This window comes from Saccopteryx leptura, chromosome 5, assembly GCF_036850995.1.
Source record: "Saccopteryx leptura isolate mSacLep1 chromosome 5, mSacLep1_pri_phased_curated, whole genome shotgun sequence".
NCBI classification, from domain to species: Eukaryota; Metazoa; Chordata; class Mammalia; order Chiroptera; family Emballonuridae; genus Saccopteryx; species Saccopteryx leptura.
The window spans coordinates 164,400,239-164,424,032 of NC_089507.1; the positions used below are offsets into that span (position 1 = coordinate 164,400,239).

Genomic DNA, 23,794 nt, shown 5'->3' on the forward strand with positions numbered 1-23,794 from the left:
CAAATAAAATAAATTTACAGGCCAAAGTCAGCCCCTAAACAACCACTTTGGGATTAATAAAATGACAGTATCCATAAGGTAGAAACCATTTACTTTTAAAAAAAATACAGCTATGTACTGGGAGAAAAAAATCCTCACTTTATCCATGTCTTCTGATAGTCTACTGTGTGTAAGACCTAGTCAGTGCATTGTGAGGGGCATAAAGATTATTAGACAATGCTCTTGCCCTCAAGTAGGTTATAGGCCAATAAGAAAAAAAAATTCACTGCTGCAGTTGTTTTAGTGACTAAATGTATGTCATTTATTCAGAATATTGTTGTTAATGCTCAAGACAGTTGATTCATTTTAGAGAGGGGAGAAAGAGAGAGAGGGGAGGAGGAACAAGGAGTGTCAACTCCCATATGTACCTGGACCAGGCAAGCCCAGGGTCTTGAACTGACGATCCAGGTCATTACTTTATTAACTGTGCCACCACAGGTCAGGCCTGTTTTGTTTTTTATTTCGAGCCTACCAGTAAAATTGAAGAAAATTTTTATTTTCATTTCACTTGTAAGAGACCTAAGGTTCAGGCAGCTAAAAGTGGTTTATCCAAGGCCTACAGCAGAGCCAGATCAAGCTCGGGTCTCCTAGGAACATGAGTAGTATTGTTCTTGCTACATACCACAACCCCTTTAAGGGACTATCCCTTTCATGCTTGCTTTTTTTTTTTTTAATTTTTTTTTTTTTTTACAGAGAGAGGGATAGACAGAGACAGAGAGACAGGAACAGAGAGAGATGAGAAGCATCAATCATCAGTTTTTTATTGCGACACCTTAGTTGTTCATTGATTGCTTTCTCATACGTGCCTTGACTGTGGGGCTACAGCAGACCAAGTAACCCCTTGCTCAAGCCAGTGACCTTGAGTGCAAGCTGGTGAGCCTTGCTCAAACCAGATGAGCCCACGCTCAAGCTGGCGACCTCGGGTTCTGGAACCTGGGTCTTCCGCATCCCAGTCTGACACTCTATCCACTGCGCCACCGCCTGATCAGGCTCATGCTTACTTTCTTTAAGAAACTTTTGAATGTAAAAGACATTTGAAGATGAAAATTATATGCATATCGAGACTTTTATAAAGATGTATCAAGGGAGAAAATCATACGTAGCAGAAGCCTTCAAAAGGCCAACTGAAGTCTGGAGCTAAGTGGTCAAATTGCCAGATCTCTCCCATTCAATTCTCCTGCAGTTGTGACCTAGTACAATTCTGTTTCTGTGTCCCGACACTCACCTAACAAATAACAATAATAGCCTGACCTCTGGTGGCACAGTGGATAAAGCGTTGACCTGGGAACACTGAGGTCGCTGGTTCAAAACCCTGAGCTTGTCTGGTCAGAGCACATGTGGGAGTTGATGCTTCCTGCTCCTCCCCCCCCTTTCTCTCTCTCTCTCCTCTCTCTCTCTCTCTCTCTCTCTCTCTCTCTTCGCTAAAATGAATAAATAAAAACATTTTTTTTAAAATAATAACTAATATTTATTGCGGTGTGAGTTTTATATAATGCTAGCTATTATGGTGATGATTATGTTTCAGACATATCTTCACAGGTATTGCTTTAATCTTTATACCAACCCTGTGGGCTAGAAACTATGACTATGCCCATTTTACTAAAGAGAAAATTGAGAGAGAGGATATCTTGCCCAAGGTAACATAGTGATAAAGCTGGGATTTAGACCCGAGCAGTCTGGCTACAGATCCTTTGGGGGGTTTTTTGTTTGTTTTGTCTGTTTTTTTAAATTTTTTTACAGGGACAGAGAGAGAGTCAGATAGAGGGATAGATAGGGGGAACAGACAGACAGGAACGGAGAGAGATGTGAAGCATCAATCATCAGTTTTTCGTTGCGACACCGTAGTTGTTCATTGATTGCTTTCGAGCCAGTGACCTTGGGTCCATGCTAGTGAGCTTTTTGCTCAAGCCAGATGAGCCTGTGCTCAAGCTGGCAACCCCAGGGTCTCGAACCTGGGTCCTCTGCATCCCAGTCCGACGCTCTATCCACTGCGCCACCGCCTGGTCAGGCCAGATTCTTTTTTTTAACCATTACATTCTATTGTGTCTTCAGTTGATATTTGAGGACCCTGAATTAGGTTGGTGAGATAATTAAAGTGACAATAGTTATTGTTTCATCCTTGTATCAGGGAGTTAAAAATCTAAAGAGAGCCTTTTCTGAGCTGTAAAGATAATAGTTTTTAGCAGTTCTTAATACATGCAGGAGTCCCCCTCTCCTTTTTAATTTTAGTGTATTTGCTAGATGTTTATATGAGAACTACTTTAAAAAAAATTTTTTTAAGACTATTTTAGAGAAGAGAGAGAGAGAAGGGGGGCGGGGGGAAGAGCAGGAAGCATCAACTCCCATATGTACCTTGACCAGGCCAGCCCAGGGTTTTGAACCTGTAGCCTCAGCGTTCCAGGTCGTTGCTTTATCTACTGCGCCACCACAGGTCAGGCGGGGACTACTTACATTCTTAAATTGAATATATCCTTTGGTTCTCCTTTCTCTTAATTTTTTATTTTATTTATTGTTAGAGAGAAGAAAGAAACAGAGAAAGGAGGATGGGGAGGAGCAGGAAGCATCAACTCATATCATAGTAGTTGCTTCCCATAGTTGCCTTGACTGGGCAAGCTCAGGGTTTTGTACCTATGACCTCAGCATTCCAGGTTGAATGCTTTATCCATTGTGCCATCACAGGCCAGGCTCTTTTCCTTTCTCTTAATGTCTTTTCACTTCATTAGGTCACCTGCAGTCTTTTCTCAAGGTTAATATTAAAAATAAAGAGTAAGCCTGACCTGTGGTGGCGCAGTGGATAAAGCATCAACCTGGAAATGCTGAGGTTGCCGGTTCGAAACCCTGGGCTTGCCTGGTCAAGGCACATATGAGAGTTGATGCTTCCAGCTCCTCCCCCCTTCTCTCTCTCTGTCTCTCCTCTCTCTGTCTCTCCTCTCTCTCTCTCTCTCTCTCTCTCTCTGTCTCTCCCTCTCCTCTCTAAAATGAATAAATTTAAAAAAAATTAAAATAAAGAGTAGCGGCCTGACCAGGCAGTTGCACAGTGGATAGAGCGTCAGACTGGGAAGTGGAGGACCCAGGTTCGAAACCCTGAGGTTGCCAGCTTGAGCGAGGGGGGGTCATCTGGTTTGAGCAAAGCTCACCAGCTTGAGCCCAAGGTCATTGGCTCGAGCAAGGGGTTACTTGGTCTGCTGAAGGCCCACGGTCAAGGCACATATAAGAAAGGAATCAATGGCCTGACCTGTGGTGGCGCAGTGGGTAAAGCGTCGACCTGGAAATGCTGAGGTTGCCGGTTCAAAACCCTGGGCTTGCCTGGTCAAGGCACATATGGGAGTTGATGCTTCCAGCTCCTCCCCTACTTCTCTCTCTCTGTCTCTCCCTCTCCTCTCTAAAATGAATGAATGAATAAATAAATAAATAAAAAGAAAGCAATCAATGAACAACTAAGGTGTTGCAACGAAAAAAAACAATGATTGATGCTTCTCATCTCTCTCCGTTCCTGTCTGTTCCTATCTGTCCCTCTCTCTGTCTCTGTCACACACACACACACACACACACACACACACACACAGAGAGAAATATAAATAAACAAACAAACAAATAAATAAGTAAAGAGTAGCATGACTTTACTGGGTAGCTCGGTTGATGAGAGCATTGTCCCAGTACACCAAGATTGCAGGCTTAATCCCTGGTCATGTCACATACAAGAGTCAACAGATTGATGTTTTTCTCTCTCTAAAATCAATCAATAAATAAAGAGGAGGTATAATATAAAAGAGTTTACTGATGTTTAGCAGCTTCAGCAAACACTCATTTTAAAAATAACTAATTTAAAAGGATTGGTATAGCCTGACCAGGTGGTGGCGCAGTGGATAGAGTGTTGGACTGAGATGCAGAGGACCCAGGTTCGAGACCCCGAGATCACCAACTTGAGTGCAGGCTCATCTGGTTTGAGCAAAAAGCTCACCAGCTTGGACCCAAGGTCACTGGCTCGAGCAAGGGGTTGCTCAGTCTGCTGAAGGCTCGCGGTCAAGGCACATAGGAGAAAGCAGTCAATGAACAACTAAGGTGTTGCAATGCGCAACAAAAAACTAATGATTGATGCTTCTCATCTCTCTGTTCCTGTCTGTCTGTCTATCCATCTCTGACTCTCTCTCTCTCTTAAAAAAAATAATTTAAAAAAATAATAAAAAAGGATTGGTATAAAATTTCAGCTACTTATGGTAACTTCTGACAACTTCTTACTGGATTTTTCTTATTTGTGGTAACTTCTTACTCGCTTTTTCTTACCATTTAGATCAGCTGATTTAGATTGTCTAACAAATCATTAAAAGACTGGCTTCAAGCCCTGGCCAGTAGCTCAGTTGATTAGAGAATCATCCCAAAACACCAAGGTTGCGGTTCAATCCCCAGTCAGGACATATAAGAGAAGCAACCAATGAATGCATAACTACAGTGGAACAACAAATGAATGCTTCTTGCTCTCCTTCTCTTCCTATCTGTCTCTCTAAAATTAATAAATTTTTTTAATGTTTTAAAAATTATTTTAAAAAATTATTTTAAAAAAAGATTAGAGCCATTTGAGTTAAGGAATGGGCACCGGCATACGGAATTTATAGATACCCAACGTGTACTGATGTTAAACAAACTCCTCAGTCATCTACCTCATTCACAAGGATTATTTTAATGAGAAAAAGGATTCACAAAAGTCCTGTGTTCCAACAAGTCGGTTTTGATAGCTGTGGCCACTTTGTTCCTCTGAGTTAGAAGGCAGCATTGAGGAGGTGGAATTTCAAGAACTATGTGATTAGACAGGAAAGGAAGGAGGAAGATGTTTAGTCATAGGATTGAACATGGAAGATGAAGGCAGGGGAAGTGACATGGTTAGAGAATTGGGAGTTGTATTTAATGAAGTTGATAGTAGTGTTCCTCAAATGGCACTGAATTGTTAGCTGTATAACTTGTCACATCCTACTTACCATGACAGTAAAAATCAGGGATTTTAAGCCATTAAGATAGACTGACTAGTTCAGGTCAGTGTCAGTACATTCAGTGCATTCTCTGGGCAATTGCAAGGGAACCAACAATTAATTAAACGAGGTCCAGTCCTAAAGGAACTTACAGGCAAGACTGCACATTAACAGCTGGCACAGGAATAAAGTGATGAACCATGATAGCTACAGAAGCAACATTATGTGCTTGTCCAGGTGCAGAGCACCGAAGAGTGATCAACAATATAGACACTGTCCCTGCTTTTAGTTTGCATTCTAGTGAGATTACAAAGACAGTAAACATTAAAATAGAACAGAATTGCCCTGGCCGGTTGGCTCAGCGGTAGAGCGTCGGCCTGGCGTGCGGGGGACCCGGGTTCGATTCCCGGCCAGGGCACATAGGAGAAGCGCCCATTTGCTTCTCCACCCCCCCCTCCTTCCTCTCTGTCTCTCTCTTCCCCTCCTGCAGCCAAGGATCCATTGGAGCAAAGATGGCCCGGGCGCTGGGGATGGCTCCTTGGCCTCTGCCCCAGGCGCTAGAGAGTGGCTCTGGTCGCGGCAGAGCGACGCCCCGGAGGGGCAGAGCATCGCCCCCTGGTGGGCAGAGCTTTGCCCCTGGTGGGTGTGCCGGGTGGATCCCGGTAGGGCGCATGGGGGAGTCTGTCTGACTGTCTCTCCCCGTTTCCAGCTTCAGAATAATACAAAAAAAAAAAAATAGAACAGAATTTGGGGTCATTGTATAGCAGAAAGTCAGTGGGCTTGAGTGGAAAAGGAGATGCTGAGTGACTTGATATTAGAGAGTATTATCTAAGACATCTTTCTGAGAAGGTGAATTTTTTTTTTAATTTTACTTATTTATTTTTTTTTGGTATTTTTCTGAAGTTGGAAACGGCAGGCAGTCAGACAGACTCCCGCATGCGCCCGACCGGGATCCACCCGGCCCGCCCACCAGGGAGCGATGCTCTGCTCATCTGGGGTGTTGCTCTGTCACAACCAGAGCCATTCTAGCACCTGAGGCAGAGGCCATGAAGCCATCCTCAGCACCCGGGCAAACTTTGCTCCAGTGGAGCCTCGGGACGGGAAGAGAGAGACAGAGAGGAAGGAGAGGGGGAGGGGTGGAGAAGCAGATGGGTGCTTCTCCTGTGTGCCCTGGCCGGGAATAGAACCCGGGACTCCTGCACACCAGGCCAACGCTCTACCACTGAGCCAACCGGCCAGGGCCAACTGAGAAGGTGACATTTAATGTTTCATTGATACTTGCAGTCCATTGCTCCATAGCAGTGTGTGATTCCTTCACATGTAGGGGTCAGGTCTTTAAAACCCATAATTCTGAATTTGAATGCTATACAGTAAGCTACACACTGTTGATCACTGTCATGTGAGTAACAGTAATTGCAAACTTGACAGGAAGTGACCTTAAATAAACAGTTATTTTGTATTTTAACTATTTTTGCATTACATTGTGTTGCCAGGTGGTAACTGTTTCCCTCTGGAGATTACTTTGATCAAAAACAAAGGGGCCCTGGCTGGTTGGCTCAGTGGTAGAGCATCGGCCTGGTGTACAGGAGTCCCCGGTTCTATTCCCGGCCAGGGCACACAGGAGAAGCGCTCATCTGCTTCTCTACCCCTCTCCCTCTCCTTCCTCTCTGTCTCTCTCTTCCCCTCCCGCAGCCAAGGCTCCATTGGAGCAAAGTTGGCCCAGGTGCTGAGGATGGCTCTGTGTCCTCTGCCTCAGGTGCTAGAATGGCTCTGGTTGCAACAGAGCAACGCCCCAGATGGGCAGAGCATCGACCCCTGGTGGGCGTGCCAGGTGGATCCCGGTTAGGCGCATGCGGGAGTCTATCTGACTGCCTCTCCGTTTCCAGCTTCAGAAAAATACAAAAAAACCCAAAAAACCCCACAATTTCTTTCATTTATGATTAGACAGTTTCTAAGTAAAACCCTTTTCATTACTTCCAATACATTCATTATTATTAATTATCAGTATTGTAACTGTGTTTTTTGTGCTGTGGTTTTATTTTGTTTTTATTAATAGGATGACTTGTTTTTGCCCTGGTATATTATCATTTAGGTTTATATTGTTTGAATTTTGCTTTTTTTTTTTCTTTTTTAAAAAGGAGAGAGAGGGTTAGGTAGGGACAACAGACAGGAAGGGAGAGAGATGAGAAACATGAACTTGTAGTTGTGGCACTTGAGTTGTTCATTAATTGTTTTCTCATATGTGCCTTGAGGGAGGGTACGGACTTCAGCTGAGCCAGTGACCCTGAAGCTCAGGCCAGTGGTGTTGGGGTTATATCTATGAGCCAATGCTCTCTCAGGCAACCTGTGCTCAAGCCAGTGACCTCGGGCTTTTGAACCTGGGTCCTCAGTATCTCAGATCGATGCACTATCTACTGCGCCACTGCCTGGTCAGGCTGAATTTTGATATTTTCATTTCTTAATATGTCCCAAGGAGAATGTTTTATGCGGTAGAGGTTATTATCAGTAGGCCAAAAGAGGTGTATTTCATTTGGATCAATATCTGCCCAAAAGCATACTTGGTATAGCAGGTGTGGGTATTGCCAAGTGGTCTCATTTTTCTTCAGCACAATTATTAATTTTTAAAGTCACTGCTAAATTAAACTACAGTTTCTTATCTTTTTACCACCAAATATCCTTTTTTTTTTTTTTTTTTTTAAGTGAGACAGACTCCCGCATGTGTCCTGAGCGGGATCCACTCGGCAACCGCCATCTGGGAATGATGCCCAAATCAACCGAGCTGTTCCAGCACCGTAGGCTGGCACTCGGACCAACCAAACTATCCTCAGTGCTCACGCTTGAACCAGTCGAGCCACTGGCTGTGAGAGGGGAAGAGGAGGGAGAGAGGAGCAAATGGTCACTTCTCATATGTGCCCTGACCAGGGATTGAACCCAGGTGCCTGCACGCCAGGCCAACAGTCTATCCACTGAGCCAATCAGCCAGAGCCTACCACTAAATTTTCCTTTTATTCCTTCTCAAAAGTTCCTATTTTGCCTGACCTGTGGTGGTGCAGTGGATAAAACCATCGACCTGGAATGCTGAGGTCACCGGTTTGAAACCCTGGGCTTGCCTGGTCAAGGCACATATGGGAGTTGATGCTTCCTGCTCCTCTCCCTGTTCTCTTTATCCCCTCTCTCTGAAAATGGATAAATAAAATCTAAAAAAAATTAAAAAGAAAAAGTTCATGTTTCAAATTATTTGTTATGGTAATTTATAGAAAATTTTCCATTTTTATTCTTTTCTTTTTTTTCTTTTTCTTTTTTGTATTTTTCTGAAGCTGGAAACGGGGAGGCAATCAGACTCCTGCATGCACCCGACTGGGATCCACCCGGCACTCCCACCAGGGGGCGATGCTCTGCCCATCCGGGGCGTCGCTCTGTTGCGACCAGAGCCACTCTAGCGCCTGAGGCAGAGGCCATGGGGCCATCCCCAGCGCCCGGGCTATCTTTTGCTCCAATGGAGCCTTGGCTGCGGGAGGGGAGGAGAGAGACAGAAAGGAAGGAGAGGGGGAGGGGTGGAGAAGCAGATGGGCGCTCTCCTATGTGCCCTGGCCGGGAATTGAACCCAGGGCTCCTGCACACCAGGCCGATGCTCTACCACTGAGCCAGCCGGCCAGGGCCTCCATTTTTATTCTTTAAAGACGTGTGGCCTGACCAGGCAATGGCGCAGTGGATAGAGCATGAGCCTGGGACGTGGAGGACCCAGGTTTGAGACCCCGAGGTCACCGACTTGGGCACAGGCTCATTTGGTTTGAGCAAGGCTCACCAGCTTGAGTCCAAGGTCGCTGGCTTGAGCAAGGGGTCACTCGGTCTCCTGTAGCCCCTTGGTCAAGGCACATATACGAGAGCAGTCAATGAACAACTAAAGTGCTGCAAACAAGAATTGATGCTTCTCTAGCCTGACCAGGTGGTGGCGCAGTGGATAGAGCGTAGGACTGGGATGTGGAGGACCTGGGTTCGAGATCCCGAGGTCGCCAGCTTGAGCCCAAGATCGCTGGCTCGAGCAGGGGATCACTTGGTCTGCTGTAGCCCCCCAGTCAAGGCACATATGAGAAATCAATCAATGGACAACTAAGGAACCGCAGTGAGGAATTGATGCTTCTCAACTCTGTCCCTGTCTGTCCCTCTCTCTGTCACAAAAAAATTAAAAAGACAACATGTGACTGCTTGTTAAGAATCTCTGTTCAGAACAAGATACATAAATGTTACTTTACTGATAAATTAGAATCCAAAACAAAAACTTGGTATTTTATTTGGGTGTTAAATCATTGTTGTTCTATATTCAGTTTTTCTTAGGTATTTTGAAATGTTAAAGATAGCTATGGGCCGTAAGTTGGAAACCACTAACTTTCCACTGGAGCAGCAAGCACTATTATGAAAATGAAAAGTACAGAAATAGTTATGGTGTGGTCCTTTTCCTTTAAAATAAGCTGTTGGTCTTTCTGTGTCAGAAACATCTCCTTTCAGACTAGTTGCTTGGTTTTGTGTTGGTGGTGATGTTTTCATTGTTCACTTTCATCTTCTCTTTTAGGAAGGAAGACTTCAGGAAGTCATTGAAACCCTTCTGTCTTTGGAAAAACAGACCCGTACTGTGAGTAGATTATAGTGAAAAATCTCAGTTACCAATAATTACATTTAATCAATTATTTCATTCATGTCATGGTTCTGTTAACTTTCAGGATGTTATCATTTTTACAGGCCTCTGATATGGTGTCTACATCCCGCATCTTAGTTGCAGTAGTGAAAATGTGCTATGAGGCTAAAGAATGGGATTTACTTAATGAAAATATTATGCTTTTATCAAAGAGACGGAGTCAGTTAAAACAAGTAAGTTCATAATTGTTCAAACACTAATCTGCATTTAAATAAGGATTTTTAGAAAACCTTTCTGTTAATCTCCTTTAAATCTGATAAATTAACATTACAACATTCAAGAGTTTAAATAATTCTGTCCACATTTTTTTTCTGTCCACATTTTTATAATTGCTTCTATTTTTGTTTCTTCTTTTAGTCTTTATAAAGTTGTATATTTTTATAGTTGTAGTGAGGGTGTTCATACAGTTTTATTCTATTTCCATGTTGCTCCATATCTTCATATTTATTATTTTAAATGATTGTGCTATAATTCATCAAGTTGATTTCTTTTTTTAATTAACTGAAAGCAGGGGAGCCAGAGAGACAGACTCCCACATATGCCCTGATCAGGATCCACCCAGCAATCCCCTTATGGGGTGATGCTCTGCCCAACTGGGGCATTGCTTCATTGCTCTGCAGCTGAGCTATTTTTAGTGCCTGAGGTGGAGACCATGGAGCCATGTCAGCACCCAGGGATGACTCACTTGAGCCAATTGAGCCATGGCTGCAGGAGAGGGGAGAGAGAGGAAAAGAGAGGAGGGAAGAGGAGGGGTAGAGAAGTAGATGGTTGCTTCTCCTGTGTGTCCTGACCAGAACTTGAACCTGGAACATCCACGTGCCAGACCAACACTCTACCACTGAGCCAACTGGCCAGGGCCAAGTTCGATATTCTATAATTAACTTATTTGTTGCTTTTATTAAACACTTAAAATTACTTTTTAAAAATTTTCATTTATTGATTTTAGCAAGAGAGGAAGGAAGAGAGAGAGACAGGGAGAGACAGGAACATCAATCTATTCCTGTATGTTCCCTGAATGGGGATCGAACTGGCAATCCCTATGCTTCAGGATGGTGCTCTAACCAACTCAGCTTCCCATCCAAGGCACTTGTTTTTTGTTGCCCCCCCCCCCCCCCCCCCCCCGTCAAGACACATATGAGAAATCAGTCAATGAACAACTAAGGAACCGCAATGAAGAATTGATGTTTCTCCTCTCTTTCCCTTCCTGTCTGTCCCTCTCTCTGACTCTCTCTGTCTCTGCCACAATAAAAAGGAACTAATACAGATTTGAGACAATCTAGTACATATGAATGTGAAATTCATTTAAATATGCTTTTTGGTACTCGGTTATGATTTCAGAACCCATCACAGAGTGGTTGAGAGATCAAAATAGATAAACCATCAGTTTCCTCTGGTTTTCAAAGAGACTTGTTCATATATATATATATATATTTAATTTTTATTTATTTATTTTAGAGAGGAGGGGGGAGATAGTGAGAGAGAGATAGAGAGAGAGAGAGAGAGAAGGAGGAGGAGCAGGAAGCATCAACTCCCATATGTGCCTTGACTAGGCTAGCCAGGGTTTTGAACTGGCAACCTCAGTGTTTCCAGGTTGACGCTTTATCCACTGTGCCACCACAGGTCAGGCTATATATATATATTTTTTTTTTTAATTCATTTTAGAGAGGAGAGAGAAAGGAGAGAGAAGGGAGGGAAGAGCAGGACGCATCACCTCCCACATGTGCCTTGACCAGGCAAGCCCAGGGTTTTGAACCGGTGACCTCAGCCTTCCAGGTCGATGCATTATCCACTGTGCCACCAGAAGCCAGGCTTGAATTTCTTTTATTTATCAATTTTAGCGAGAGAGGAAGAGAGGGAAAGAGAGACAGAAACATCAAGCTGCTCTCTTATGTGCCCTGACTGGGGATCAAACTGGCGACCTTTGTGCTTTAGGATGATGCTCTAACCAACCAAGTTATCCAGTCATGGTGAGGCTTGCTTTCTATGGGACAGTGTTTTTTTTCTCATGGGGGGGGGGGCAGACAAACAGGAAGAGAGAGAGATGAGAAGCATCAGTTTTTTGTTGCAGCTCCTTAGTTGTTCATTGATTGCTTTCTCATACATGCTTTGACAAGGGGGGGGAGCTCCAGCAGAGCAAGCGACCCCTTGCTCAAGCCAGTGACCGTGGGGTCACGTCTATGATCCCGCGCTCAAGCCAGTGACTCCATGCTCAAGCCTGCAACCTCGGGGTTTCAAACTTCAGTCCTTTGTGTCCCAAGCTGACGCTTTATCCATTGCACCACCACTTGGTCAGGCTCTTGGGACAGTTTTGAAAGGGGTACTTAATTAGCTTTGGAAAAACCCGGGTTAAACAAAAATATGTATTTTATATATGTAGTATTAATATATTTCAGAGCAAATATCCTTCAAATGCAAATTTAATTTCATAGAGTTATAAAATTTCATAGCTAGTAGAAGGAACTATTTAACTCTGTTAACTCTGTTACTTTTCCTTTTTAATATGTTTTTCTTTTAATTTTGAAATTGAATTTAATGGGGTGACATTGATCAATAAGAGTACATAGGATTCAGGTGAATGTCTCTATAACATTTGAACAGAATTGTGTTGTGTGCCTGTCACCCGAAGTCAGATCATTTTCTGTCACTGTATATTTGTCCCTCTTTACTCCCCTCTTCTCCTTTCACTTCACTCCCTGGTAACCTCTTAACTGTTATCTGTGTCTCTGAGTCTCAGTTTTAACTTCATTAATTTTCTGATGGAGAAACTGAAATTTATATATAAGGCTCTTAGAATGTGAAGAAACATGCAAGTAACATGCAATTTAGTACAGAATATAAATCATAAATCAGCCCTGGCTGACAGCATAGCTCAGATGGTTAGAGCATCGTCCCAAAGTACAGAGGTTGCTGGTTCAGTCCCTGCTCAGGGTACATACAGGAGCAGATCGATGTTCCTCTCTCTCTCTCTCTCTCTCTCCATTCCTCTTTCTCTAAAATCAATACAATAAACATTTTTTAAAAATTTAAACCACAAGTCATAGCACATCTTTAACAAGTGTCCTAGGATTGATTTTTTAAAACTACATACACACATGACAATATATAGTAAGTGACATAAGAATAGCAAAAGGTACTAAGAGATATGAAAGGAGGAAGAGAACGTTTGTGATGAGTTTTATGGGAAGACTATTTGGAGAAAGGAGTTTGAGTTAGTCTCACAGTGGCCAGTGACATAACCAGAACTGGAACTCCGGATTGCTCCTTTTGCTCTAATATATGTCTTCCTAGCTCTGGAAAGTGCTTAGGAGCTCAAAATACCTCTTTTCTTTTTTCATAATTACTTTTACCTATAACTTTTTTGTTTGCCTTATAAGACTTAGAAAGTAGTACTTTTCTAGATTGCTTAGTGGTTTCTAATTCACTATCAGTTGAGCACAGAGGGTAAACCTCACTACAGTTATGACTTCCCTAATGACTTACCTACATTTATTTTCAGGGAACAGCAGAATGTTCAATTATCATTAGAATATTGATAGTTTTGTTTTGTCTTTGCTTTCACTTCATCTGATTTTTATTAATGTATTTTTTGCACAGCTTTTAGAATTATCCAAGTTGTGTGCCCTTATAGAAATCATTATTATAATTAATTTTAGAAGAATCATATGTTTTGTGAGATTAGGTGTCCCTATTGAAAGAAATATACTTTACAATAAAACCTTGCTTTCTGGAACTCTTGATTCTCTGAACAGCAAATTTTTCAGATAATTAAAAGTCTAATCTGGGCTGTGTGAACATGAAATGTTTTTCAAGGAATTCTTTGCAACGTGTATTATGGGATTTTCTTTCCCCAGCTTTATTTATTTATTTTTTATTCATTAAAAAGAGGGGAGAGAGAGAGAAGGGGGCGAGGAGCAGGAAGCGTCAACTCCAATATGTGCCTTAACTGGGCAACCCAAGGTTTCAAACTCGCAACCTCAGCATTCTGGATCGATACTTTATCCACTGTGCCACCACAGACCAGGCCTCAGCTTTATTGAGGTATCACTGACAGCAAGATTTTCTGTTTACTTTTCTGCTGTCATAATCAAAATATGCCTTTATTTATTTATTGACAGAGAGGGACAGATAAGAACAGACAGACAGGAAGGGAGAGAGAGAGATGAGAAGCATCAATCCTTGGTTGTGGCTCCTTAGTTGTTCACTGATTGCTTTCTCACATAAGCCTTGACCAGGGAGCTACAGCAGACCAAGTGACCCCTTGCTCAAGCCAGCGACCTTGGGCTCAAGCTGGTGAGCTTTGCTCAAACCAGATGAGCCTGCACTCAAGCTGGCAACCTCGGTGTTTCGAACCTGGGTCTTCTTCATCCCAGTCTGAAGCTCTGTCCACTGCACCACCGCCTGGTCAGGCAATCAAAATATGCTTATTAAATTTAATATTTTCTTGCCTGACCAGGTGGTGGCCCAGTGGATAGAGCGTCGGACTGGGATGTCAAGGACCCAGGTTCGAGACCCTGAGGTCACCAGCTTGAGTGCAGGCTCATCTGGTTTGAGCAAAAACTCACCAGCTTGGACCCAAGGTCGCTGGCTCGAGCAAGGACTTACTCAGTCTGCTGAAGGCCCGCGCGGTCAAGGCACATAGGAGAAAGCAATCAATGAACAACTAAGGTGTCGCAATGCTCAATGAAAAACTAATGATTGATACTTCTCATCTCTCTGTTTCTGTCTGTCTGTCTGTCCCTGTCTGTCCCTCTCTGTAAAAAAAATTTTTTAATATTTTCTTAAGGACAAAGAGTCTTATTTATTATTATTAATGATTATGATATGCCGTTTAGAATCTAGGAGTTGGTAAACTATGGATCATGGACCAAATCCCACCTGCCATCTTTGTTAAAGGTTTTTTTATGCAGCCATGCCCATTTGTTATATGTTGTCTTTTGCAGCTTTGGAGTTAGAAGATATACTTGAATAGTTGCCACAGAGACCCTGTGACCCACAAAGTCTAAAATATTTACTATGTAAATATCTATAAATATTTACAGCAAATGTTTGCTGACCCTTAACCTAGATCATAGAATGTTAGAGCTGGAGGAAATGTAGTCCATGCTGTTTATATTACCTGTGAGGAAACTGTGTGAGAGATGCTATTGCTTTCTTTTTAATTTTAGAGAGAGGAGAGAGTGAGAGGTGGGGGAGAGGATTGGGAAGCATCAACTTGCATTTGCTTCCCATATATGCCTTGACCGGCTAAGCCTGGGGCTTTGAACAAGCAGCCTCAGTATTTGATTTCGGTGTTACGTTTTATTGAGATGAGTATGGGTGACTGGCTCCTCCTCCCCACTGCGACGGAGGAACTGTTTTACCTTCTGCCTTTGCCACTCACTCTTTTTTCTTTAGTCGTCTTATCTGCTGGTCATTGCCTCATTGCTCTCAGAGCCAGGGTTGAACTCTTTTTCTCTTTCTTTTTTTATTATTATTCTTTTACTGAACTCTTTTTCTCTTTCTTTTTTTATTATTATTCTTTTACCTTTAGTCTGTTTTCATTTTTTCCATGCGATTCTGCTTGGCTGCAAAACAGCTAGCTAGCTAGCAAGCCGTCCAGTAGACGTCACCAGGCACGCCTCTTCCAACTTTCCTTTTGTGTAATCAGTTCATCGGTTGTGAGGACAGGGAAAATCTTGCACCTCAGGGTTTCCTAAGTTTTATTGATTTCTTCCTGGGAATTCAGTACTGCTTAGCTATCAAAGAGGTTTTGATGTTCTTTGATGTTCTTTTGTAAGCATTTTAGTGTGCAGAATTACATGGGAAGACCAAATTTGACTTCAGCACTTCCATCAATAACATACTTTTTGCCCTGGCCGGTTGGTTCAGTGGTAGAGCATCAGCGCGGCATATGGATGTCCCGGGTTCAATTCCCATCAGGGCAGGGCACACACGAGAAGCGCCCATCTGCTTCTCCACCCTTCCCCGTCTCCTTTCTCTTCTCTCTCTTCCCCTCCCATAGCCAAGGCTCCACTGGAGCAAGTTGGCTTGGGTGCTGAGGATGGCTCTGTGGCCTCTGCCTCAGGTGCCAAATGGCTCCAGTTACAACAGAGCAAGGCCCCAGATGGGCAGAGCATCGCCCCCTAGTGGGCATGCCAGGTGGGTCCTGTTTGGGCACATGTGGGAGTCTGTCTCTGTTTCCCCACTTCTCACTTCAGAAAAATACAAAAAATAAATAAAAATAACATACTTTTTTTCCGAATGATGAATGAATTTTACTTACGAGTAGTTTTTATTATTTTAGGCTGTTGCAAAAATGGTTCAGCAGTGCTGTACTTACGTTGAGGAAATCACAGACCTTCCAATCAAACTTCGATTAATTGATACTCTACGAATGGTTACAGAAGGAAAGGTGAGTTGTATATTGGCATAATTCACAGTGATAAGGACGTTATTATTTGTATTCAGAGATACTAATATATTTAGACACTTTATATTAGTATGTAAAAACAAGGTTAATTCTTCATCATTGCCTAGATCTGCTTAGAAAGTCTAAGTTTTGGATAGCTAAGGTTTTGCTCTACTCTTTAAATTACTGGAGTATTTGCAGTATGAGGTTAATTTTCAAATTTTTACTCTCTTGCCAAAATCTATTTGTATTTCTTCTGATGTCCTACCCCCCACCCCAATCTCATCTTTCTCTAAAAAAGGGCAAGTACAAACTGGTGACTCTGGTAGATATGTTTCTTTCTAGATAGATTTTTGTGGTTTGAAAACAAAAACAGCTTGCATTTAACTTTTTGTCTATTTAGCTGTCAGTTCAGTTCAGTATTATTGAGTACCTGTGTTGTACTAGGTCCAAAAGGAACAAGACACTACTTCCTGTTTACGTCAAAGACATTAGTCCTAGAAATAATTACTGGGCTGTGTCACAACAGTAGCAGTGTGTCTATAGGTCCATGTAGCACAGAGGTGGGGATTGGATGGCTGAGGTGTCCAGGGAAGCCTCCGAGAGTTGATGGCAGCTGAACTGGCTTATTAGAGAATGAACAGTAATTCTGCAGAGCCAGGTGTAAGAAAAAGGGCTTTGTACACATAGGAGAAATAATATAAAAAATATCGATGGAACACCTAGTATACTTAGGAAGCTGTAAGTGGTTTGTTATTAGAGATTAAGGTTTTGAGGAGTAGAGCAGGAAGAGGAAATGGCTGCTAGAGCAAAGGCTAAATGGGTGTGAAAATTTTTCCTAGGCTCTGTTGCTTTATAGTTAGATTTCTATGCTTGATTTGTTGTAAGTTACAAATTCACTTATAGCTACAAAAAATGCTAGGAACCTGAGTACTTAGCAAGATCAGATATTTTTAAAGAAAGTAGCCTTGTGTTTCAAGATAAATAAAAAATTAGAGTATTAGAATTGTAGCTTCCGGACGGCATATGATTTTTGTAAAGGGTGTTATTTTTCATATAACAAATTTTTCTAAGGTACTTTGCATTTGCATTTTCTGTGCTGTTTATGCACCATATGGTTCTGTTGTTCATTGAACAGTGATTTCATATTTAGGTTCTTAAAGCTGAAAAATATGGTTAATATTATATAGAGACATTTTCTTAAAAATTACGTAATTGTGAAGTGTAAAATGTCAGACAGCCCTGGTTGTACGTGGAGGATAAAGTGCACTGAGCTGCCAAGATAAATACTCTACATTTAGTATGAATAGTTCAAGTTTATCTTTTAAATTTTAACGTAGTTCTTTTGGAATCTTGATAATAATACATTTCTTCTACTTGTAGATTTATGTTGAAATTGAGCGTGCTCGACTGACTAAAACATTAGCAACCATCAAAGAGCAAAATGGTGACGTCAAAGAGGCCGCCTCCATTTTGCAAGAGTTACAGGTGAGGTGCTGTGTGCTAGAGTGGGAAATTTTGTTTAGTCAGCAACATTTTCTTGTAGAAACAGCTTATTTTGAGACCTTATTACTTATATCACCACCAAGGTTAAGAATGAGTGCAGTAGAGTGTGAGGTTTTTCTTTTTTTTTTTTTTTTTTTAATTTTTTTTTTCTTTTTCTTTTTTTCTGAAGCTGGAAACAGGGAGAGACAGTCAGACAGACTCCCGCATGCGCCCGACCGGGATCCACCCAGCACGCCCACCAGGGGCGACGCTCTGCCCACCAGGGGGGGGTGCTCTGCCCATCCTGGGCGTCGCCATATTGCGACCAGAGCCACTCTAGCACCTGAGGCAGAGGCCACAGAGCCATGCCCAGCGCCCGGGCCATCTTTGCTCCAATGGAGCCTTGGCTGCGGGAGGGGAAGAGAGAGACAGAGAGGAAAGCGCGGCGGAGGGGTGGAGAAGCAAATGGGCGCTTCTCCTATGTGCCCTGGCCGGGAATCAAACCCGGGTCCTCCGCACGCTAGGCCGACGCTCTACCGCTGAGCCAACCGGCCAGGGCGAGTGTGAGGTTTTTCAAGTAGCTGGAAATAGAGTAATTATGGTTTCAGATAATTTAACTGCTAAAGAAGTTTTGAAGAAAAATTAGAATCCATGAGTTAATCTTAATTGTGTGCTATAATTTGAACATTTTTTTTTCTTCCTTTTCTAACTGAGAGGAGGGGAGATAGACAGACTCTTGCATGCTCCCCCACTGGGATCCACCTGGCAACCCCTTTTTAGGGCTGATACTCTGCCCATCTGGGGCCATGCTCGCAATTGAACTATTTTTGTTTTTTTTTTGTTTTTTTTTACAGGGACAGAGAGAGAGTCGGAGAGAGGGATAGACAGGGACAGACAGACAGGAACGGAGAGGGATGAGAAGCATCAATCATTAGTTTTTCGTTGCGACAACTTAGTTGTTCATTGATTGCTTTCTCATATGTGCCTTGACCGCGGGCCTTCAGCAGACCGAGTAGCCCTTTGCTCAAGCCAGCGACCTTGGGTCCAAGCTGGTGAGCTTTTTTGCTCAAGCCAGATGAGCCGCGCTCAAGCTGGCGACCTCGGGGTCTCAAACCTGGGTCCTCTGCATCCCAGTCTGATGTTCTATCCACTGCGCCACCGCCTGGTCAGGCAATTGAACTATTTTTAGTGCCCAAGGCTGAGGCTCCACAGAACCATCCTCAGCACCCAGGGCCGATGTACTCCAACCAATCAAGCCATCGCTGTGGGAGAAGAGGGGGGGGGAAGGGTAGGAGTGGAATAGCAGATGGTTGCTTTTCTTGTGTGCCCTGACCTGGAATTGAACCTGGGACAGCAACACACTGGGATGATGCTCTGCCACTGAGCCAACCAGCCAGGGCCTAATTTGAACATTTTAATTCTCCTCAGAATTTAAGTAAAATCAGTAATTCATATACTATCTACTTATGCCTTAGAAATTTGCAATTATTTATCATTTTCTTCTTAGTATTTGATTGATGGTCAATTTCTAAGCTAAATTAGTTTAACAAAAATATTTAGCCTGACCTGTGGTGGCACAGTGAATAAAGCATCTACCTAGAAGGCCGAGGTTGCCAGTTCAAAACCCTGGGCTTGCCTGGTCAAGGCACATATGGGAGCTGATGCTTCCTGCTCCCCCCTTTTTCTCTCTTTCTCTTAAAATGAATAAAATATTTTAATTTAATTTAAAAAATTTGCCTTATAATTTGCCAGGTTTCAGGACAGTTTTAAAATGTCTTTTGATTTTAGAGAGAGAAAGAGAGAGAACAGGCGAGAGACAGGAACATGTGTTCCTGTATGTGCCCTTACTGGGGATCAAACTGGCAACCTCTAGGCTTCAGGATGATGCTCTAAACCAGGCGTCCCCAAACTATGGCCCGCGGGGCCGCATGCAGCCCCCTAGGGCCATTTATCCTGCCCCTCTGCCACACTTCCAGAGGAGCACCTCTTTCATTGGTGGTCAGTGAGAGGAGCAGTGTATGTGGCGGCCTTCCAATGGTCTGAGGGACAATGAACTGGCCCCCTGTGTAAAATGTTTGGGGACTTCTGCAAACAACCGAGCTATTTGGCCAGGGCTAGTTTTTAAGAGAGGCCTTAAAAAGAGACAGCAGAGAGCTAAAGAAATCTGAGGAAAAAAATCTAGATTCTCTCACCAGAAGAATGTACATGAACTATGGTCAAATTTTAGTTCATAATTTTAGCCCTTCAGGTGCTCCTCATTAAGGTAAGTTGATTATTCTAGCTTGTCAATCATGTACCTTGTCCATTATAGCTAAAGGAAGGAGATAGTACTGGAAGGCTCTTGTGTTCTGTTCTTTTTGCCATTGTTCTTTTTTATTATTTAAACATGTCCTGTGTTTTCTATATACTTTAATGTTCGCACACAATGCTGTTTTAATCTCCATTGTCAGCCATGGAAACTGAGACTCAGAAACATTATATAACTTGTCTGAAGTCGTTACCGTCAAGTAGTTGCGTATGGATTCATATTAGTTCTGTTTGACTTTCAATTTTCTCTTTTAATTAACAGACTTTTTTTTAGAGCATTTTTAGGTTCATAGCAAAATTGCGTGGAAAGTACAGAGATTTCCTCATAAACCCCCTTGCTCCTACACACTCACAACCTCCCCCACTAACGACATCCTGCACCAGAGTGCTATATCAGTTATCATTGACAAACCTGCACTCAGAGTCCATAGTGAGCTCAGAGTTCTTGGTGTTGTGTATTCTGTGGATTTTGACAAGTGTATAATGACATCTATCCACCATTGCAGTTCTACAAAGAGTAGTTTTATTGCTTGTGAACGTCCTCTGTCCTCTACCTATTCATCTTTCTCTCCCCCAATGCCTGGCAACCACTGATCTTTCCACTGTCTCCATGTTTGCCTTCAAACTCTGTTTTTCAGCTCAGTGGATTATGTGCCTCATAATTCAATATTCCCTGTGAAATATCCCTGCCTAAAAAATCAATCTCAATTATACATGGGTTCTAGTTTTAACTACCAGTTTACAGACTGTCCCAGGGACAATTGTTAAATGATACCATGGGGACACGGGCAGCAAATGCAGATTCTGAGAAGCTATGGTATGACTGACTTGGTTTCTTGGACAAATAAATGGCAAGGAAAAAAGACATAAGATGTGTATCTACCTATTGCAAAAAGAAAGCAGATTATTGGGAATTGACTAGATATTTGGTGATACAAGGAAGTTTTAGGTACGAACATTATTTCTTTTGTAGTTTATCTTTTAGAAATACTGAAATATTTATAGTTAAGATGTTTGAGTTTTGCTTCAAAGTACTTGACACATGGAGAGTAGGTTAAGATATTTAAATGAACATTGATGGTTCATTATATGTTTTTATTTTCCTTAAAAAAAATTATAAAGATGACAGTGAAAAACATTCAGAACAAATTATAATATCTGTAGCCTTATTTTATTCTACTTTGTAAATGTGTCATTCTGTTATTTGTTTGTTTTTTGACAGAGACAGATAGGGACAGAGAGTCAGGAAGGGAGAGAGATGAGAAGCATCAGTTCTTCATTGTGGCTCCTTAGTTGTTCATTGATTGCTTTCTCATATGTGCCCTCACTGGGGCAGGGAACTACAGCAGAACATGTACCTTGACCGGGGGGTACAGCAGAGCCGGTGACCCTTTGCTCAAGCCAGCGACCTTGGGCTCCAAGCCAGCAACCTTTGGGCTCAAGCCAGTGACCGTGGGGACCTGTCTGTGATCCCACACTCAAGCCAGCAACCTCAGGGTTTCAAACCTCGGTCCTCTGCGTCCCAGTACAATGCTCTATCCGCTGCACCACTGCCTGGTTAGGCTATCATTCTGGATTTTACAAACTTATTTATGATTTATGTATACTAAATATTTTAGGAACTTTTTCATAGCATTTGATATAATTGACTTTCTGCATTGTATTTATGTACATTGTACATTCATATATATTAGCCTTGTTATCTGAATTAAGAGAAGACTAGTGTAGCCCTGGCCAGTTGGCTCAGTGGTAGAGAGTCGGCCTGGCATGCAGGAGTCCCGGGTTCTATTCCCGGCCAGGGCACACAGAAGCGCGCATCTGCTTCTCCATCCCTCCCCCTCTCCTTCCTCTGTCTCTCTTCCCCTCACGCAGCCAAGGCTCCATTGGAGCAAAAAGTTGGCCCGGGTGCTGAGGATGGCTCCATGGCCTCTGGCTCAAGCACTAGAATGGTCCTGGTTACAACAGAGCAGCGCCCCAGATGGGTGGAGCATCACCCCCTGGTGGGCATGCCAGGTGGATCCTGGTCGGGCGCATGCGAGAGTCTGTCTGACTGCCTCCCCATTTCCAACTTCAGAAAATACAAAAAAATAAAAAATAAATAAAAAAAGAAAAGAAAAGACTAGTGTTGCCTGGCCTGTGGTGGTGCAGTGGATAAAGCATCGACCTGGAACGCTGAGATTGCCAGTTTGAAACCTGGGCTTGCCTAGGTGGTCAAGGCACATATGGGAGTTGATGCTTCTTTTTCCTCCCCCCTTCTCTCTCTCTCTCTCCTCTCTAAAATGAATAAATAAAATCTTAAAAAAAAAAAAGACTAGTGTCTTTGTTAATATAATGATTTCAACTGTTCCATAAACAGAAAGCCTACAACTGGCATCTTTTTTCATATTTAGAATTATAATTTCCTTATTAGCCATTAGGAAAATGCAAATAAAACCACAATGAGATACCACTGCCTACCTGTTAGAATAGCAAAACTTAAAAAAAAATACAATTCAAAGAGATGGCAGGGACTTTGCAAAGTAGTTGGAAACGGCTCATTAACTGCTGATGAGAATGCAAGATGGTGCAGCCACTCTAGAAAACGATTTGACAGTTTCTGATAGCTTTATTTATTTATTTTTTGTTAGCTTTATTTTTGATAGGCATGGGGACATCCTTGTCCAGAAGGGACCTGGGAGAGCAGAGATGCCTCGCAGCATGGCTCTGGGTGTCCAGCTGACCCTCCCACCAGGACCACTCCCTGTGAGGGTGCGGAGGGGAGGGAGAGCAGATGGGGAGAATAAAGGAGGGAGAGGACGCAGAGCAGGAAGGGGAGTTTGGGGGGCTGATAAGGAGCGGAGTGGCTGGAGGCTGAGCACACTGATCTCGTGGTGACCTCCATACGATGGGGGAGAGCGGAGTGCAGACATGGAGCCTCACTCTCCCCAGGCCAGAGTCTGGATTGGTGTGGGCGAGGCCAGAGCTGCTCTTCCCTCGTGGTTTGGGTGAGAGGGTGAGAAGTGTTCTTTCTCACTTTCCTGAGTCTGGATAGGCCCTTCTTTACTTCTGTGCCTCTGTCTCCATATTCCAGAAAGGGACAGTAGGGCATGTGTCCCTGTGGTGTTAACCCTGGTTTGCTTTAGGAAGCAGGACACAGAATGGAGCAGGGAAGGTAGCTGCAGCACCAGTAAAGGTAGCTCAGAACTGAGGGCTTACTAGGATGGAGGTGATTGCCTGTCCTGTGTAGCACCAGTCATTTGGGGGGAGGGGTCTGGCACTGGATCTCGAGGGAAGTCTCCTTAGTTCCCTGGAGCTCCTCCCAAAAAATGATATCCCAAATAGTCTTCAACAGATGAATGGATAAACCATGGTTTCACCCATACAATTGAATACCACTTAGCAATAAGAAGGAATGAGTTATTTTTTCAGAGACACAGAGAGAGAGGGATAGACAGGGATAGACAGACAGGAATGGAGAGATGAGAAGCACCAATCATTAGTTTTTCATTGCACATTGCAACACCTTAGTTGTTCATTGATTGCTTTCTCATATGTGCCTTGATCGCGGCCTTCAGCAGACCAAGTAACCCCTTGCTCAAGCCAGCGACCTTGGGTCCAAGCTGATGAGCTTTGCTCAAACCAGATGAGCCTGCACTCAAGCTGGCAACCTCGGGGTCTCCAACCTGGGTCCTTTTGCATTCCAGTCCAACGCTCTATCCACTGTGCCACCGCCCGGTCAGGCTCTTTTAAAATTTTTAAAAATTTCATTTTAAAGAGGGAGGAGAGAAAGGGAGACAGAAAGAGAGAAGGGGGAGGAGCAGGAAGCATCAACTCTCATATGTGCCTTGACCAGGCAAGCCCAGGGCCTTCAAACCAGCGACCTTGGCGTTCCAGGTTGAGGCTTTATCCACTGCGCCACCACAGGTCAGGCCAAGAATT

General features: G+C 43.1%; 1 protein-coding gene across 1 annotated transcript in view; it reads left to right on the forward strand.

Annotated features, from left to right (window-relative positions):
- Positions 1-23,794, forward strand: part of PSMD12 (proteasome 26S subunit, non-ATPase 12) — a 38,816-nt gene that overhangs the window by 2,860 nt on the left and 12,162 nt on the right. Inside the window, exons 2-5 of the mRNA XM_066386508.1 lie at positions 9,574-9,633; positions 9,741-9,869; positions 15,980-16,087; positions 17,468-17,572. Coding sequence (XP_066242605.1) covers positions 9,574-9,633; positions 9,741-9,869; positions 15,980-16,087; positions 17,468-17,572 — 402 coding nt within the window. The remainder of the gene's footprint in view (positions 1-9,573; positions 9,634-9,740; positions 9,870-15,979; positions 16,088-17,467; positions 17,573-23,794) is intronic.